General features: G+C 49.8%; 1 protein-coding gene across 2 annotated transcripts in view; it reads left to right on the plus strand.

The window, feature by feature from the left end:
* STK24 (serine/threonine kinase 24) overlaps positions 1 to 16,527 on the plus strand; it is a 103,727-nt gene that overhangs the window by 61,610 nt on the left and 25,590 nt on the right. For both annotated transcript variants that reach the window (XM_061171271.1, XM_061171272.1), the window contains exon 3: positions 16,214 to 16,270. In XM_061171271.1, the coding sequence (XP_061027254.1) occupies positions 16,214 to 16,270 (57 nt within the window). The remainder of the gene's footprint in view (positions 1 to 16,213; positions 16,271 to 16,527) is intronic.

The following is a 16,527-nucleotide window of genomic DNA, read 5'->3' on the forward strand; positions in this document are numbered from 1 at the left end:
AGCCCTCTGATGTGGTTTCCCTTTCTCTCTCTTTTTTTCCTTGTATTCTCACTTCAAAGTTTAAGCAATAACTTGAGTCACCAGACTCTTTCTAGAAAGACAGTATCTTTTCTAGTCTGACATGGATATACATGTTTTACTCATTGTGTGTGGTAAGAAAAGGTGTGGGCACTAGAGGACGTTGAGGTGTGTGACTGTAAAAGTCTAGACACGTCATCAAAAAATGTGAGCATCCCGTGGGTCTCATGAGTCTGAATAATGAAATTTGCCACCAGTATCCTTCACACTGTATGCGGGCCTATTCAGTCTTTGTCTGTAGGCTGAATCTCACTTTTGTCACATAATTGGCACATAATTGGGCTCCGAGGATTGGCAGGGGTGGGGTGGATGGGGGAGGGTCTCACACTGACTGGAGAGCTGCTCTCTACCAGCTGGAAGGCTCTGAAGGTGGGTTCGAGCTAAGGGAGTGTTTCTGGATGAGCCCCCTTCTTGAAAATGTTAGTAGGTGCTACCTGATAAGATGTTTGGACACGTTGGGTCTAGTAGGTTTGTTACAGTATTCTCAGAGCTTTTGAGCCTTGAAGGGAAGTTTAATGTGTGGCATTTCCTAAATCTGTTTCTTTGTGGGACCCTTCTTTCTCTCTGTGTCTCTCTCTCTCATGGTAAATTTCAGTTCTATAAAATCCCCAGACGGATCCCTCTGGAAGTAGCTTCTCTTGTCACCACTTGGGAAGATGAGCCTTAGAAGGCATCCACTGTGGTTAAGAACATAAGTCCGGAGATGCCAAGTTAGCACCAAGTAACAGCTTTCTGTGGGTCTCCTGCTAGTATGCCGTCTTTAGAAAAGCATTCCTTTAAATGTTGGTGGTTTAAAAACTGGATAAATTGACAAAGGACCATGAAGCATGATACAAAAGGCAATTACTGAAATAACATGTTAATGTTTTAAACAGTTTTATTTTTCAGTAGATAGTTTTCTGAGTGAAACTGTGGGATTTGAGAGAAAATAAGCTGTAAAAGTATTTGTGCATGTCTTGTTCCATAGGAAACACAAAGATCACAAGCACTGAAGCCTATGGTAGGTGTAAAATCCTAACAGAAATTGTTGGGGGCTTGGTGGTGGTGGGGGGGGTGATTAATACCACATTTCCCTAAAATCTTTTTGTCTCAATTTTTCATAAAAGCTTGCTAAAGATGTTTCTAAGATTTTCTCTGCCCCAGGTGGGGTGTGGTTCACTTTTTGTTCATTTAATGAACACTCGAAGGTTAATAAGCTGCTTTGTTTGGGGTGGAGTGCAGCCATGGGCCCTCAGGTCTGGGGAATGAGACAGCCTTCCTCTGACGGGAATTTCTGGTGTCTCATTTGCCTTTCTTTTCCTTGGTTACTGTTCGTGCTTGGCTTCCTTTTCCTGCTTGTCCTTTTGCACACTCATCTAGTCTTTTGCACACTCATCCAGTCCAGGGTCTTCACTACTGCCCAAACTTCCAAATCTCAGTGCCTTGCCTGGGCTCTCCCTAGGCCTCAGATCCACTTAGAGAAACGCCTGCCGGGACGGTCCCCCTAGAACGTCCCCTGGCAACTTCACATTCAACCTGCAGAGCAGGGACTTCGTCCCTCTCGTGAGCCAGGTCAGCGTGCGTCACAAGTGTTCCCATTAGGAAGGGATTGATTGGAAGGTGCTTATTTAATCCGGAGGCAGTAATAACTTAGAGCTGGAACACGCAGGGGGCTTTAAAACCTGCCAGTGCCCCGTCCCACCCCTGAACGGGGATCTCGGGGCTGTGGCCGGACTGTGTTTATGAACAACCTGATTTAAATTCCCGAGGTGCAGGGTCCCCTCCCTGCAGGCCATGCATCAAAGATGCCTTAGAAATGTGTTCAGGCTCTAAAGGGGTGAACATGTCAGGAACGTTAGGCCTTTGTTTGGAGCTGTCTTCGAGGGAACCATGTCGAAGGCCCTGGTGAAATCACCCGTGGTCTCTGAGAGACGGAAAATCTGGAGACAGAGTTACCAGCACGCTCTTCACCAGCGGCTTTCTGGGGTGCTTTGCCTTCCGTCCCTCCTTTCCCGCTCCTTCCTGGACAGTCGCTCCCGCGGCCCCCCCCCCCTCCCCGTGGCCCTGCCGGCAGGAGAGCAGGGGCAGGTGGGCTGGGAGCGGGCCACCCCTCCTGCCCCCGAGGGGGTGTTGGGCGGCAGCCCAGGAGGGGCCCACAGAGCCCCCTGCCACGGGGCTCCCCCTGCCGCCCGTCGGCCAGCTCGGGCCTGGAGGCTCCTGCGCGCCGTCCAGCAGCCGGGCGGTCCCTGCCGGGGGCCGGTGATGGCCCATCTCTGCGCAGCCCGATCCCCCAAGCAGCTGGTGTAACTGAGGGACCGAGGTTACTGTGGGAGAAGCCTTCCCAGCCTGCCCTGTGGGCTTCTCCCGGGGGGGGACCGAGGGCAGAGCGGCCCGCCCCGGCTCTCGCCCGGCGTTGGGGGCCGCAGAAGTGCGGGCAGAGGCCGAGGGGCTGGCGGGTTGGGGAGCTCTGCCTCCGGCTCTTTCTCCAGATCTGGTCTTCAGGGACCGTGACTCATCATTTGAGGTAAACGGGCCACCTGCCTCCCGAGTCGAGAGGAATCTGGAAAATGCCTGCTGCTTCTAGAAATGCTCGACCTCACGTCGTCAGACTCTAAGTATATTAAAACTTGGTGGGGAGAGTGGGCTGTGTGCCAGGAAACGATAACGATTTGTCCATTTTATCGTCTGTTTGTGATTCCGCTGGGTTGTTTTCTTAGGTTTTTGGCTCGTTCTTTTTAAACACAGTTGATTTCAGAGTTACTTCCAAATATCTGCCCTGTGTCCATGCTGCTGCTTTCTATGTTCGCTATTTGTCGGCCCCAATTAATTTGCTGTACTGTCTAAAGAAAATGGGTTTGGGGTTTATCCTTCTACGTAAGTGACGTGAATATGAGAAGGTAGAGCCTCTGAAAAGGGAGGAAATTCACGCACGTTTTCATAAACGTGATCAGACGCGCAGCTCTTCAAAACTTCCTTTGAGCGGCAGTTTCCCAGATGCTGGATTGTTTTTTTATTTTGTGGAGAGCGGCCAGATTGTCGGTCCACACCCAGAGGGGAGCACCAGTGCTGGCCCAGGGCAGAGCCCGTCCCGGGGACGCAGAGTCCATGGGCGCTCAGTTGTTTAGTCACCGGCTTCGGTCGCACGAAGAACTGGCAGCGACAGCCCGTCCAGCATCCTGCAACTCTGCGAGGACAGCTTTTCCCTCTGCAGGAGCCCCGGCCTCCGTCTGCCCTGGTGGTGCAGTCAGGCTGCTTTCTTCCATGAGGATTGCCTTTCTCTGATCAACAAACAAAAGCTTTATCCTGGTGCCTCCGGCTAGGATTTTAACAGTCTCCCTCCACTTTTGCTGCCTTGTATAGTCTTGGGCATCATACTCATTGATTCCAAGTGTAGAGACAAGGGTGTCTTTGGTTCTCGTGAGCTGCCTGCCACCCCCAGGCTAGCGGGGCCCTCGTTTCCCCGCAGCAATCTGTGCAGTCATTCAGCCACGTGGGGGGAGCCCCGTGCCCACACTGTGACAGCCACCCTCCCAGCTTCCGTTGCCATTTGGAAGTCATCTGCCGCATTCCCCATGGACCTGGAACAGCTGCAACTTCTGGGAGAGGGAAAAGAACATCTGTTTTCTCTGGGAGTGATTTTTAGCTTGCAAGCATCTGTCCTTGCGTTTCTGGGAAAAACAGAAAAGATACAGGGAGCCCTTTGTATCAGACTCCAGGGTGACCGCGGGTAGAAGCAAAACAAGTTACTTTTGGGTGGACTAAACTAATCCCCAAGTAAATCTTGCTTTGAAATCACAGGGGAATACGTTTCGGCTCAGCACCAAAGATAATAGAGAACGTCGAGACGTTTCGGGGGGGCGGGGACCGTGGATTCCTTTCTCTCCCCCGATCGCACTGTCCTAGTGTAATTGAAGGGAGTTCCTGAAGACTTTTGGCAGCTCCGTTTTATGTTTTTCTATCCAGAAAGTTGAATGAATTAAAATTCCAGTTAGGCTAAATATTTTACTTCACCAAAAAGAAACTCAACTCTGTTTTCTGGCTGTTGCCTATAATTTAAAATAAGTATTAATTGTATTTCTAGTTCTTTTTGTCCCAACATATATCTTCTGCCTATTCAGACCTTCGTCTGACGTATTTAAACACAGCTGATATATTCAGGTAAAACAATTATGCCATATGCTTTCTTTTCTAAAACTTCTATATTTCTAAGTAAATTTCTAAAAAAAAAAATAGTATCATATATGAGATCATAAATCTTACTTAGATTATGTAATGAGGAGTGCTTGGTATGTAATCAAAGAGAAGACTTAACTCCTGGTGAGGGGAAAGAACTCCTTCCCTTTCAGTGGTCCACGCAGCACAGCAGGACTTTCAGGCGTTTGGGTGAGTAAAGACATCTGCTTCAGAATGGAAACATGGGCTGCTCGAACCAGGCCCTTGTGTTGAACCCTGTCTGGGAGCCACACGTTGTCACGGCCATTACTGACCGACCACGGTCTGCCAGGAGCCAGACAGAGCACTTAGGCTGGCTCTTCTGTAGGCGTCTGCATGGGGCTGTGTGGACGCTTGTGTGCTGTGATGGAGTCTGCCTCACTGAGGCAGAAATGGAGCTGGGGGGCGGTGGTGGTTCATGTCATGGTCGGGTGTAGGGGCAGGAGACGCGTATCCGTATCTCCTCAGCAGCCTCAGGTCTGCGCCCCAGGGCTGCCTCAGGGAGGGTGCCCTGGATTTGCACGTCTGATCCGAGGGCAGCTTGACTGTGTCCAGTAGCTCATCGTTAACGAACTTACTATACATCGAGCACATGTGCCTGTTACCTAACTGTTCATTCTGGAGTAGAACTGTGCAGAAAATAAAGATGAGTGAGGTGGCCAGGAGGTTGGAAGGAAGAGGAGCGAGAGTTCAGACAGCAGAGACGTCTCCTCGGTGCAGTCCGGCACCGGACAGACAGGCATGTTGCAGGAGAAGCCCCTTACTTTGGGAGCTGTTTACCGTTAGGGTATGGTAAATACCCTGAAGGATGGAGATAAAAGTGTAAATGTGAATTTGCCACCCGTGCATTTGAAGTACAGCATCTGTTATGCGTGAATCTACTAATTCCATACATTATCTTAACACTGAAGGCACCTCTTACATTTGCAAAACACAATAAAGTCTTCTTTTTCAGCCCTATTTGCCCTCTGACTTAGTCCTGTCTGATCTCTTTGGGCTGAGTCTTTATCAGAGAATTAATACTGAGCCCTCAGTAGTCACTTCTTTTGGTTTTATGGTTTTGTGGTGGATATTTCTGACATATGCTGTGTAATAACCATTAAAATCTTCACCTGGCAGAAAGATAATCTTGTAATTACTAGAAGTATTTCACTTTTAGGAAGAGTACATTTTTAGCTTATGATTAGGGCAGAGTTGTTTGACGTAGCAGTTTATGATCACTGACTGTTGTGTTTGCTCTTTTATGAGGACAGAGCAAGGGGGGAAAGTCAAGTCCTCCTCTTTTATCTCCCAGGGCACCCTTTCCATGCTTCTCTCTGTTATTTCTTTTCTGCTCCCTCAGATTTAGGTCATTTGTAAGTGTAGTTCCCTGATTACCTTGTAAGGATCTTTACGTTTAAGCAGATGTTTTTATCCGTCTTAGTTTTTAACCAGCATTCAGCACAGAGACTTCCCATGAACAGATCTGTTGCTGTGTTGTGGCGAATATGTGCTGATGCAAAAGAGAGGAGCACCTGAGTGCCCATCCGGGGGGCGGGGCTTAATTACTGAACCTCAGCGCGCACACATGCACACAGTTAGAAGGCGGCCTCTTCCAGGAGAGAGAAGCCTGTGATGTAAACCCGGAGAAGAGCGTCTTAGGGACGGCTCAGTGCTCTTTCCAGTTTGTTGCAGGACATGAGGACAAAAGTTCTTGTTCTTGGCACGAGGGAGCAGGGCGTGTGAATCCCGCAAGTCACAGGCAGACCTTTTGTAAACCGATGTCTTTTTTCAGGCAGTAAGATTAGAGTTCATTGCTCTCTGAAAGGAAACCAGTTAAGAACAGTTACACTAGAACATGTTTTCCTCACTGGAATCCTTTAGAAGTTGCTTAGAGTCTGTGATGTTTGTTACTGTGGTTCTTGCTGTTTAGGTTTCTGACTCAACAGTTAAGTCTGGATTTGAGCCCCAGCTGCTCCCCCTCCCCACGCTAACAAGGTATCCGCGTCCGTAAAGCGGAAGAAGCTGATTACCTAAACGGACAGGATTACCGGGAGAATCAAATGAAATACTTCTTATGAGGATCTTCGGTAAAGCATGCAGTGCTGCAGTGTCGCACTCTTGTGGGATGAGGCTGGGACCCCACTTGCTGGACCAAGAGGAAGACCCGAGGCGCCCCGGGGCTGTCCCCTCAGGGAGTCTCTGGTGAAGGAGGGTGTGGTTCTCCCCAGGCCCTGGAGGACTCCACTCTCCCCTCCTTCCGCGAGTGTCCTGGTCCCAGCCGACTGGGCCACTGGTGGTCGGGGGTAGGGGGCGGTGAGAGATGGCCTGGAAGAACAGCAGCTCTGGCTGTGTTCTCGCTGTCATGTCAGGTTTCTGATGGCGATGGAGCGAGCGGACACGGAGGAGGGTTCAGGCCTCTGGAAAGCACTGCAGACCTGGCCGGCAGGCAGGCCCGAGGCCTGGTGGGGCTGGGCAGGTGGTGGTAGAAAATACGATGCAAACGTTTCACATGTGCAGAGACTCTCACACCTAATGTTCATTTCCAAAAGCACCTTTTTTCTTCTCTAGGAACTCCTCTCGTTAGATGACAGCCCTCTGTCCCAGGAGGCACCGCATCCCTGGCACGTAGAAACGCACCTCCCTCCTCCTCCTCTTGTACTGATGATAACCTTTTCCAGGTGTTGGTGTTACGTTGTGATGTCAGGAAAAGTCCCGTGCTTCAGGAGAGTTGCTAGAATATTCTGTTCTTTTAAAACATTCAAGGGCAAAATCATTTGCCTCCTTCCCATCCTTTCTTCCCTCCTTCCTTCCTCTTTATATAGATATTTTTAGAGGACATTAATTGATCCATTTCTTCCCGCACCCGTTTCTTCTTTGAGTAAATTTTAATTCATACATTACAAAGAAATCATCTATTTCATTGTAGATTTTTAAACTTATTATAATAAAACATTGTGACCTGTTCTGTTTGCATTTAAAAGTGTTGCCATCCGTAATTTTTTATTGCTATATTTGCAAATTAGTATCTATTTTTTTCTTGATTATAGTAGCTGGAGTTTATTTAAAAAATAAAATGGGTTTCTCATTCTAATATTTTTCCATTTTGCATGTATCTTTATTTGTTTTCCCTAGGTTTCCTTCTTTTTTCCTTCTTTCCTAACTTCCATATTGAACACTTAAAATTTCTCCCTCCCCCCCACCCCCTTTTTTTTTTTGGCTTGGTAATGAAAATGTATAATACTATGTTTTCCTCTGAATAAATCTTTGGTCGTATTGTATAGCTTTTGGTGTATGTAGTGTTTCCAGTATTTTTGGATAATTCGTAGTGATGCTTTTGATTTTTTTTCTAAGGATTTTTCCAGAAATTTTCAGTTGATTTGTTTCTCTTTGTGCCGTTTCAGGTTTTATTGCGCAGTGTCATTTTAGTTGATATTTGCAGGTAGTGGCCTTTCTCTTGTTGCATGCTTGTTTCCAGCACAAGACTTTGTCTTGGACCACTGTTGTCCTTTTAGGGCCTCGTGAAAGAGCGGAAGGCTGGGCTGTCCCGTCCCCCGTCCCTCCCCCCATGCTTATCCTGCTTCAATTTTCTGTTTTCTTCTTTTTTTAAATTTATTTGTTTTTATTGAAGTGTAGTTGATTTACAATGTTCTGTTCATTATTGCTGTACAGCAAAGTGATTCAGTTATACCTATATACATTCTTTTTTTAATATATTCTTCTCCATTCTGGTTTATCCCAGGATATTGAGTACAGTTCTCTGTGCTGTACAGTAGGACCTTGTTTATCCATTCTATACAGAAAAGCTTACATCTACTGACCCCAGCCCCCTCCCCCTTGGCAACCACAAGTCTGTTCTCTAGGTCTGTGAGTCTGTTTCTGTTTCATAGATAGGCTCATTTGTGTCATATTTTGGATTCCACATGTAAGTGATATTATATGGTATTTGTCTTTCTCTTTCTGACTTATTTCACTTAGTGTGATAATCTCTAGTTGCATCCATGTTGCTGCAAATGGCATTATTTCCTTCTTTTTTATGGCTGAGTAGTATTCCATTGTACATATATACCATATCTTCTTTATCCATTCATCTGTTGATGGACATTAAGGTTGTTTCCATATGTTGGCTATTGTGAATAGTGCTGCTGTGAACATAGGGGTGCATGTATCTTTTTGAATTATAGTTTTGTCTGAGTATATGCCAGGAGGGGGATTGCTGGATCATATGGAAACTAATTTTAGCTTTTGAGGAACCTCCATACTGTTTTCCGTAGTGGCTGCACCAATTTACATTCCCACCAGCAGTGCAGGAAGGTTCACTTTCTCCACATTCTCTCCAGCATTTGTTATTTGTAGACTTTTTAATGATGGCCGTCCTGACTGGTGTGAGGTGATACCTCATTGTAGTTTTGATTTGCATTTCTCTAATAATTAGCGACATTAAACGTCTTTTCATGTGCCTATTGGCCATTGATTTTCTGATTGATCTTCTCATTTTCTTCTCTCCCCATTAGTTCTGTTGTGTAGGTAATTGATGAGACGGGCCTCTCCTCTGAACACCCACAGCATTTTGTGTCTTTGTGGTACCCACCACAGGCTGGCTGGTGGTAGTTATTTGCCCACTTTTCTATTATGAAAAGTGATTTATTTAGGAAAAGAGCCCGGACCCTACTCATTTTATAGACCCCCAGTGACACTGTGTGCGTAGTAGGCGCGAATCATTGAAGGAATGCTGGCATCTGTGAGACAGAGGAACAATTAAATCAGCTATTTTTGAGGTCAGGGATCGTGTTCTGTGCCTTGAGTGCAGTTGGAAGGTGCCATGAATGTCAGGGAGTTGCTTTGACTGTAAAACGAGGTGGGGTTTGGGCTTCGATACCAGTTTCCTGCCTCCTATTTTCACAAGCCTCCTAGTGGACCTGGGTTCAGACAGGGGGCACTCTAAAGTTAGTGTGGTATTAATAGCTCAAGTTCATGGGCACTGCTGTGTGCCAGGCACGCCCCTGAGGTGGGTGTTCTTTAGTCCCGGGAGCAGATGGGAAACTGAACGCGGCTTCAGGCCTGGCCTCAGGGTCCCAGAGCTGGTGCGGGTCAGAGGCAGGATCCAAACCCGGGCTCAAGAGTCTGGGTTCCTGCACAGCACCTTAGCAAAAAGGTACCTTTGCTTTAAAAACCACACTCCTAAGGAAGTCTGTGACTCCCCGTTGTTTCAGTAAAAGACCTCCTGGGCTGAGCCTCTCCTTACAGTGCAGAGGCAAAAGCAGAGCTTAACTTCATTTCAGAGTTCATGGTGTAAAAATCTTTGTTAACGGTGCAGAATCCACCCCTTTTCTCATTCACCTTGAGTTAACCTCTCCGTCGTCTGATGTCTGTCAAGCGCCCGTGAGGGTTGTGAACGGGGGGGTTGCCAGCTTTCAGCCGCCACCTCCAGACAGTACAGGGCAAGCTTGCCTGTAAGCGGTGGTGTTGTTGGTGTTGTGTGTGTACATTAATTTCCACGAGCAAAAAACTACCAAAGGCAAAATCAAAAGACAAACAAGGAAAATGCTGTGTTTGTGGCTCGTGTTACAGGAGGCTACTTCCCCTAATGTGAGGTCAATAGAAAAGCAGACAAAGGATAATAAGGGCTCACAAAAAAGAAAACATACATGACTCTTCAATATGTAAGGATGTTCAGCCTTACAATGAGAGAAAGACAAACTTTGTGAGATACGCCACCCCCCCCCACCCCCCGGCAATGGATTGATGACCGTCATTTGCTCAGGCTGCCGTAACACGGCGCCACAGACCCCACGACTTAAACAACAGAAGTTTATTCCCTCACAAACCTGGAGGCTGGAAGTCTGAGGTCAGGGTGTCGGCCGGGCTGGCTTCCTCTGAGTCCTCTCTCGTTGGCTTGCAGGTGCCGTCTTCTCCCTGTGTCTTCACATGGTTGTCCCTCTGTGTGTGCCTGTGTCCTCATCTCTTCTTATGAGGACACCAGTCACATTGGATTAGGGGCCACCCTAATGACTTCATTTTAACTTACACCTCTTTGAAGACCCTGTTTCCAAATTCAGTCCCGTTTTGCAGTACTCAGGGTCGGGACGTCAGCATATGAATTTAGGAGGGGGACACAATTCATTCATCTCCTAAGAATGACTGAAAAAAAGTTGGATTACACTGTCAAGGGACATGGTGTGTTGGCAAAGAAAAGGGAAATGAGCTCTCACACGTTGCTGGAGGCAGCCTCTTTGAAGAATAATGTCATTATCTATTTAAATTCAAGTGTATTCCTTTGACTTAGCCTCCAGCAACTCCCCAAATGATACATCCACGAAATTGACACCTGGCTCACCATAGCAAAAGAATGGGAGCAACTTGATGTTGTCAATAGGGTGTGGGTTAGTTACAGCTTAAAAAAAAAAAAAAGGGAATTCCTTTATGGACAAGTATAGAATGCGCCAAGGAGAAGCAAGGTATAGAACAGTGTGTAGAGCGTTACATTTGGATAGAAGTGGAGAAGGAGTTGATAGGTATTTGCAGAGATATTTCTGTGAAGTCACAGAAGATGCGTCGCTAAGCTGGTGGGCGCGGAGGCTGGACAGCCAGGAGCCAGGGGCGAGAGGGAGACGCCTCGCTTTACACACTTCGGTGCCTTTTAAGCGGTGAATCCTGAAGTTATTTAAATAAATAACTGTTTTCTTTTCCTTATGAGAAAATTCTCTTACAAGGTCATTCGTAACTTCCATTGTCTGGGGTCATTTTTTAAACATGAAATTATTCTGATTAAAATCATTCTTATTTTAAGAACTCTTACTTATTTTCCTTAGAGTGCCTCACACGTCATTCACTTGGAGGGTTTTATGAGGGCAGTGATTCTGCATCTGGGCCGTGACAGTGCTTGGTCACTTGGTCGAGCAGGTCGCCTGTGTCCCTTGACCAGACCATCCTTCTCTAACACTCATGCCTCAAGGCTTGTAGGGCAGTAATTATTTTTTCATTCTAGTGTAGAATGTGGATGAATCATTGTTCAAGATTTTATTCTGCTCAGAAACTCCCATGCAGAGAAATACCGTTTAGTCTTGTTAATTGGGCTTTTTCGGTTTTACCAGGTTATTTCGAGGCACTTATGGGTGATGCTGTTGAGGAGGCTAATCGCACTCTGCCTGTGTTTCGTCCCCCGAGCTTTGCAAAGTGCTTTCACATTCATTATCTCATTTTCTTGTCAGGTGAACCATGAGGTTAGAAATACAGATTATTGCCATTTTTTTCTGGCTGAGGCCCTCCAAGCTTAGGTGTCTCACAGTGAGTTAGCGATGGTCTCCTAGCTGGAGGCTGCAGGGTATAACAACTGGCTTTGCCAAGGGGAGGAGAGAATTAACCGGTCAGCATTTCTGTGCAGTAGCACTTCAGGCTTATGGACGTTGACTGTGCAGCTCAGTGGTTTTCAGCAGGGGCGACTTTGGCCCCCAGAGGCCACGGGCAGTGTCTGGCCCTGAGGCCTGGGGATGTGCTACTGGCCTCTAGTGGGCGGAGGCCAGGGATGCTGCTCAGCGCCCTGCAATGCACAGGGCAGCCCCGCAACAGAGGTTATCCAGCCCCAAGTGCCGGTGGTGCCGAAGAGGAGAAATCCTGACGGAGCCGCGGGGAGCGCTTGGCCTGCAGCCCTCAGAGCCCATCTTTCCTGAGCTGGTCCATTTACTCCCTTCTGAATGTTTCTTCTTTGGGCGTGGGTGGTAGAAATTATTACTTGGGATGGTGACTGGTGGCAGATTTCAGAAGCCTTTTCTGCCTGTGTTGAATGAGTGCCCTGCGCTGGAGGTGAGGTGCTGCGCGGGGGCCAGCTGACGCGGCACAGGTCCTGTCTGCACCGCAGGACTCCGCTCATCCTGAGACCCGGCCTTCGCTCTGCCCGTGGTTTTCATGACGTCCGCAGCATCTCTGTCCCAGTGAGCGTGTGAGGCAGGCAGAGGTTGTTCTTAGTACCCTTCCCTTTTGGTCAGAAAGAGGAACCGGCAGCTGAGGGTTAGAGTTTGGGAATTCTAGACAGGAGAGGGTGGAGCCAAGCAGACCCAATAGCCCTGGACTCGTTGGGACCGTGGGAGAGAGTCAGCCTAGAGAAAGAGAAGGCTTGAGTCCAGAGGAATGCAGCCGTGGAGGAGGAGAGTTCTGGGGGAGGTGACGAAGGGGGTAGTGGGGTCACCGGTTGGGCTGGGGGTCACCCATGGGAATGGGAGGTGGCGGGTGAACGGAGGGCACTGCTGGTGGGGCTAGTCTTGGGCGGAGGGTGAGCCGGGCTGCCTTCCCTGAGGCAGGGACAGTGAGGACAGAGCCTGGGCCTGGAGCATGGAGGAGGGAGAGGGGCACCCCGAATGCTGTCCTCAGAGGCCGGCGGGCGGCACACCTGGCAGCGGGAGCAGCCGTGCAGAAGCCTGCGGGCCTTGGAGCTGGGCACAGGGAGAAGCTGGAGATGAGAGGAGGAGGCAGGTGGGTCCGTGCTTGCCAAGGGCTGGTCCGCCAAGCCAGAGTTGGGAATTCGTACTGGAATTTGGTAGAAGCTGTCAGCTATTTTAAAACCAGCGATGGTTTTGTTTTAAAGAGAAAGGAGAGTGACCCTCGCTGCGTGAAGGACCTGTGGATACCTTTGTCAGCCTGTCCTCTGCCGCCTCCCCCAGGACTCCCTGTCGGTGGAGGGCATTGCCCATGTCCATTTGAGCGAGGCCGCCTTCCCCCACCTTGCCCCGCCCCCAGCCTTGCTCCGCCCCCAGCCCGCCCCTCTCCCCGCTGCGCAGGCGCCGTTTGTTCGCTGCTCCTGGCCTCGTCCCTGCACACCTCGAGGGCTGAGTAAGAGCGAGAGCCGGCCCCGGTGCCCTCCGGTGACTTTTGGGAGGAAGTGTGAAGTGTTATCAACAGGCTACAGGATGGACCGTTCTCTGGCCCTCCCCTCGCCCTCCACGTTAGGTTCTTGCTGCTTCCCTCCTGCCCTACCTGCTGGCTGACGGCACTTGACCCCCTCGTTCCCTCCCTCCACCCCCGCCCTGGTGCCAACTCATCCTTCGGTTCATCTTAAAAGACAGCTGGTTCCGCCTCTGTGACCCGGCAGGTCCTGCTGTCCCCTCGCTTGGGGCCCACTCCTGGGAGCTGTGACTCGCCAGTCATTGGAGGTCTGGCCTCCGCCTTGGAGACGGGCTCCCCACGGGGACCGGCTGTGGAGAGCACAGAGCCGGTGAGGCCGCTGACCCCTCGTCCCCAGGGCTTTCCCCCACTCTCTTGCTGGCTCGGCGGCCGAGGTGAGCGGCACACCCCGTGAGGTGGGAAGGCAGGTTCAGCTGAGAGGTGAGACCAGTGGAACCTTTCTTGACGCAATTTCCATTCCCAGACTGGTGGAACTGGTGGAACTGGGGACACAAGCACCTGGGTCCTAGGACCTGGCCAAGTATTTAAAAAGCAATGGCCTGAATGAAGGACCTAGTGCTGTTTTCCTGAGTGCCCCCTGAATCTGGCGGACATCGTGTTGGGTAGCGTTCAGGCTCTGGCCTGTCTGGTACCAGGAACGAGCTGGATGAACAGAGAAGCGGGGCTGGTCTTTTTACTGCATCTTCCTCTCCAGGAGGATACAGCGAAGACTCGGGCTTTATAAAGCCTTTCAGCTGGGGGCACCTGGTTTGCCAGGTGTTCTGCTGTTGCTGAAGTGCCCCTGAGGGTTACGGGAGAACAGGTCACTTTGTCCCCTGTCATGACTCCCTGAAAGGAGAGAGAGCCGTGTAAAGGGTTATTTTGCTTCGTTAGTAGGTAGTGAGGAGCTGGAGCTTTGGAATGGAGGATGAGGCGTGGTCACCTGTCTCTTTGCTTCCGGGAGCTGCGAAGTGACCCTGAACCTCCGAGTCAGCACAGACTGTTTCCCAGGGTGTCCTGTTCCTCTGCCCCAGCTCCCCACAGATGCAGATGCGGGGTGGGGGAACCTGCCTGCCAGAGCTGATGTCGCTGTAGGGAACTCAGCCATAACACCCACAAAGTAAAAGGGATGGGAGCCGGGCCAGACAGCGCCCGTAGGAAAGAGAATGAGAGTAGAAATGTGCACTCCCAAGTTCCTTATAGAAAAACCATTTAGCTTTCCTGTGCCGTCAAAAATGGTGTCGGCCGTTTCCCGCAGTAGTTGATTTCTCGCTCTCAAGGTGCTTTTGGGGTGTCTAGAGGGAGCAGCACGGACCTTTTCCAGGAGCAGGTGTTCGGGAAGTATTGGCGTGGGGAAGAATTGGGCGTATCTGTGAAATAAAGGAGGGCTGGAGATACTCTCTCTGCTAGGAAGTTCTCTTGAAATCAGAAGCAGGGGGTGATGGAGCCCATGACTGGATGAATATTGAGCGAGTAAATGTTTGTGTCTATCAGGTAGACCCTAAACACATCAGGTAAGGTTTCCGTGCCTTTTCCAGTCTAGACTGGAATTGTCTTCGTCATATCAGGAGTCAAGGGCATTTAAAGACTTGAGAAGGTGTTCCACATACAGTAAAACTTGGGCTGTTTCTTTACAATATCACAGACTTGGCTCCAGATGTCAGGATTTATTTTAAATTTTAAAAGAAACTTACTTTACAAGTGTAGTGCAGGCATGAGTGCCTCCCTGAAGTGAACACGCAGTCAGCATCATTGCCGTTCCTCCACTACAGGTGCCACAGGCCGCCTTTCCTGGGCTTGACCGTGCCAGGTGCTGCCCCCAGCCGCTTAGCTTGCTGTTGGTGGGAAACACAGACAAGCAAATCTAAGTGAAGATCAGACCAAAGGTGCTAAAGTGGGGGGGGGGGGAGGGGAGCCGGTGAGGGTTTTCCTGATCGAGGAAACTGCGACTCAGTCCAGAAGAGCAAATCTTTCAGCATCGTTAGAGCCAGGGAGCAGCGAGGATGGGGCCTGGCGAGGGCCCTGCTTGCTCTGAAGAGCTCGGGCTCAGCTCCATCCTCAAGGTACCAAAGAGCCTAGGAAGGGTTTTGTTTGCTTTTCTTCTTTTTATGCACTTGAAAGCAACCGGAGAGTGCCGCGTTAGCAGGGAAGCAGCCTGATGCTCGCACACCTGCTCCCAGGCTGTGGACCGGGCGCCGCAGGCCGTGGCACATCGCCGCGCCCCCCCCCAGCCTTCAAGCTTGCCTGCTGTGGCGCAGGCACTCACTCGGCCAGGCGCCCAGTCAGAGGCTTCAGAGGAAGCAACTGCCAGGTTTGCAAGCTGTGAGCCGGGGTCTGGCTCACCCGCAGGCCCTGTGCTCCTGACCCCGCACCCGTGTGCCCTCATCCCCCGGGAGGGCTGGGTGGGTGTTTGCTTGCTTACTGGCTTTCAAGGGAGTAGCACTTTGGGATTTGTGTTTGAAAAGAACCCTGGAAGCCATGGGTGCTGCAGGGCTTCAGGAGAGACGGATGGAAGAGACGCAAGACACGGAGGCTGGTGAGGGGGCTGGAGGCCTGGGGTGAGGCTCGGGCCCCTCTGCTCTCCTGGAGATCCCGGAGCGGGGGATGGCGGCCTTCAGGGTGGCCGCCCAGCTCCGGAGCAAGGCAGTGGGGGACAGGCCGCACCAGCTATGCCACCTGCCCTCTGCGCATCTCAGAGCTGCAGGCGGGGGGGGAGGTGGCCCGTCCCCAGGGCTGTGCTCTGGTCGCCTCCTGTCTGACGCTCAGGGCGGGATGGGTGTGCATGGTACTGGCCTTGGGGACTGGTTCCCAAACGCTCCTGTGCCAGAGGATCACCCCCTGAGGTTGTGTGAAAACAGACGCGCCCCTCGGAGCCCTGGTGCAGTAGCTGTGGAGCGCACTGCCGCGGGGTTTGGTGCGGGGCCCCTCCCACCCAGTTCTCACTCGGACGCGCTTTTCTCGCTCTTGTGTATTTATAAAATTTTCTAGTTCCAAAATGACAGCGCAAAATACCCTTAGATTATTTTAAATAATCTTTTCTGCTTTTTTAAAAAAAAATAATTTGCCTCTCTTTTTGTTTTTTCTGTAGGACACTAAATTATGGATAATAATGGAATATCTTGGTGGAGGCTCCGCACTGGACCTAGTAAGTATCACGTTGGATGTTTAATACGCATCAGAGGTCTTCTCAGTCAGTCTTGCTTGTAAAGATAATTCTGTTTACATTTCTGTTTCCCTTTTAAGTTGCATGAAAAAAGGACCAAACTATTCCTTATAATAGGGATTTCTGCTTCTGATACGTTACTGTAAATTATAGATTTTTTTTTCTAACATCTTTATTGGAGTATAATTGCTTTACAGTGGTGTGTTAGTTTCTGCTGTATAACAAAGTGAATCAGCTAT

Source organism: Eubalaena glacialis, chromosome 16, assembly GCF_028564815.1.
Source record: "Eubalaena glacialis isolate mEubGla1 chromosome 16, mEubGla1.1.hap2.+ XY, whole genome shotgun sequence".
Classification (NCBI taxonomy): domain Eukaryota; kingdom Metazoa; phylum Chordata; class Mammalia; order Artiodactyla; family Balaenidae; genus Eubalaena; species Eubalaena glacialis.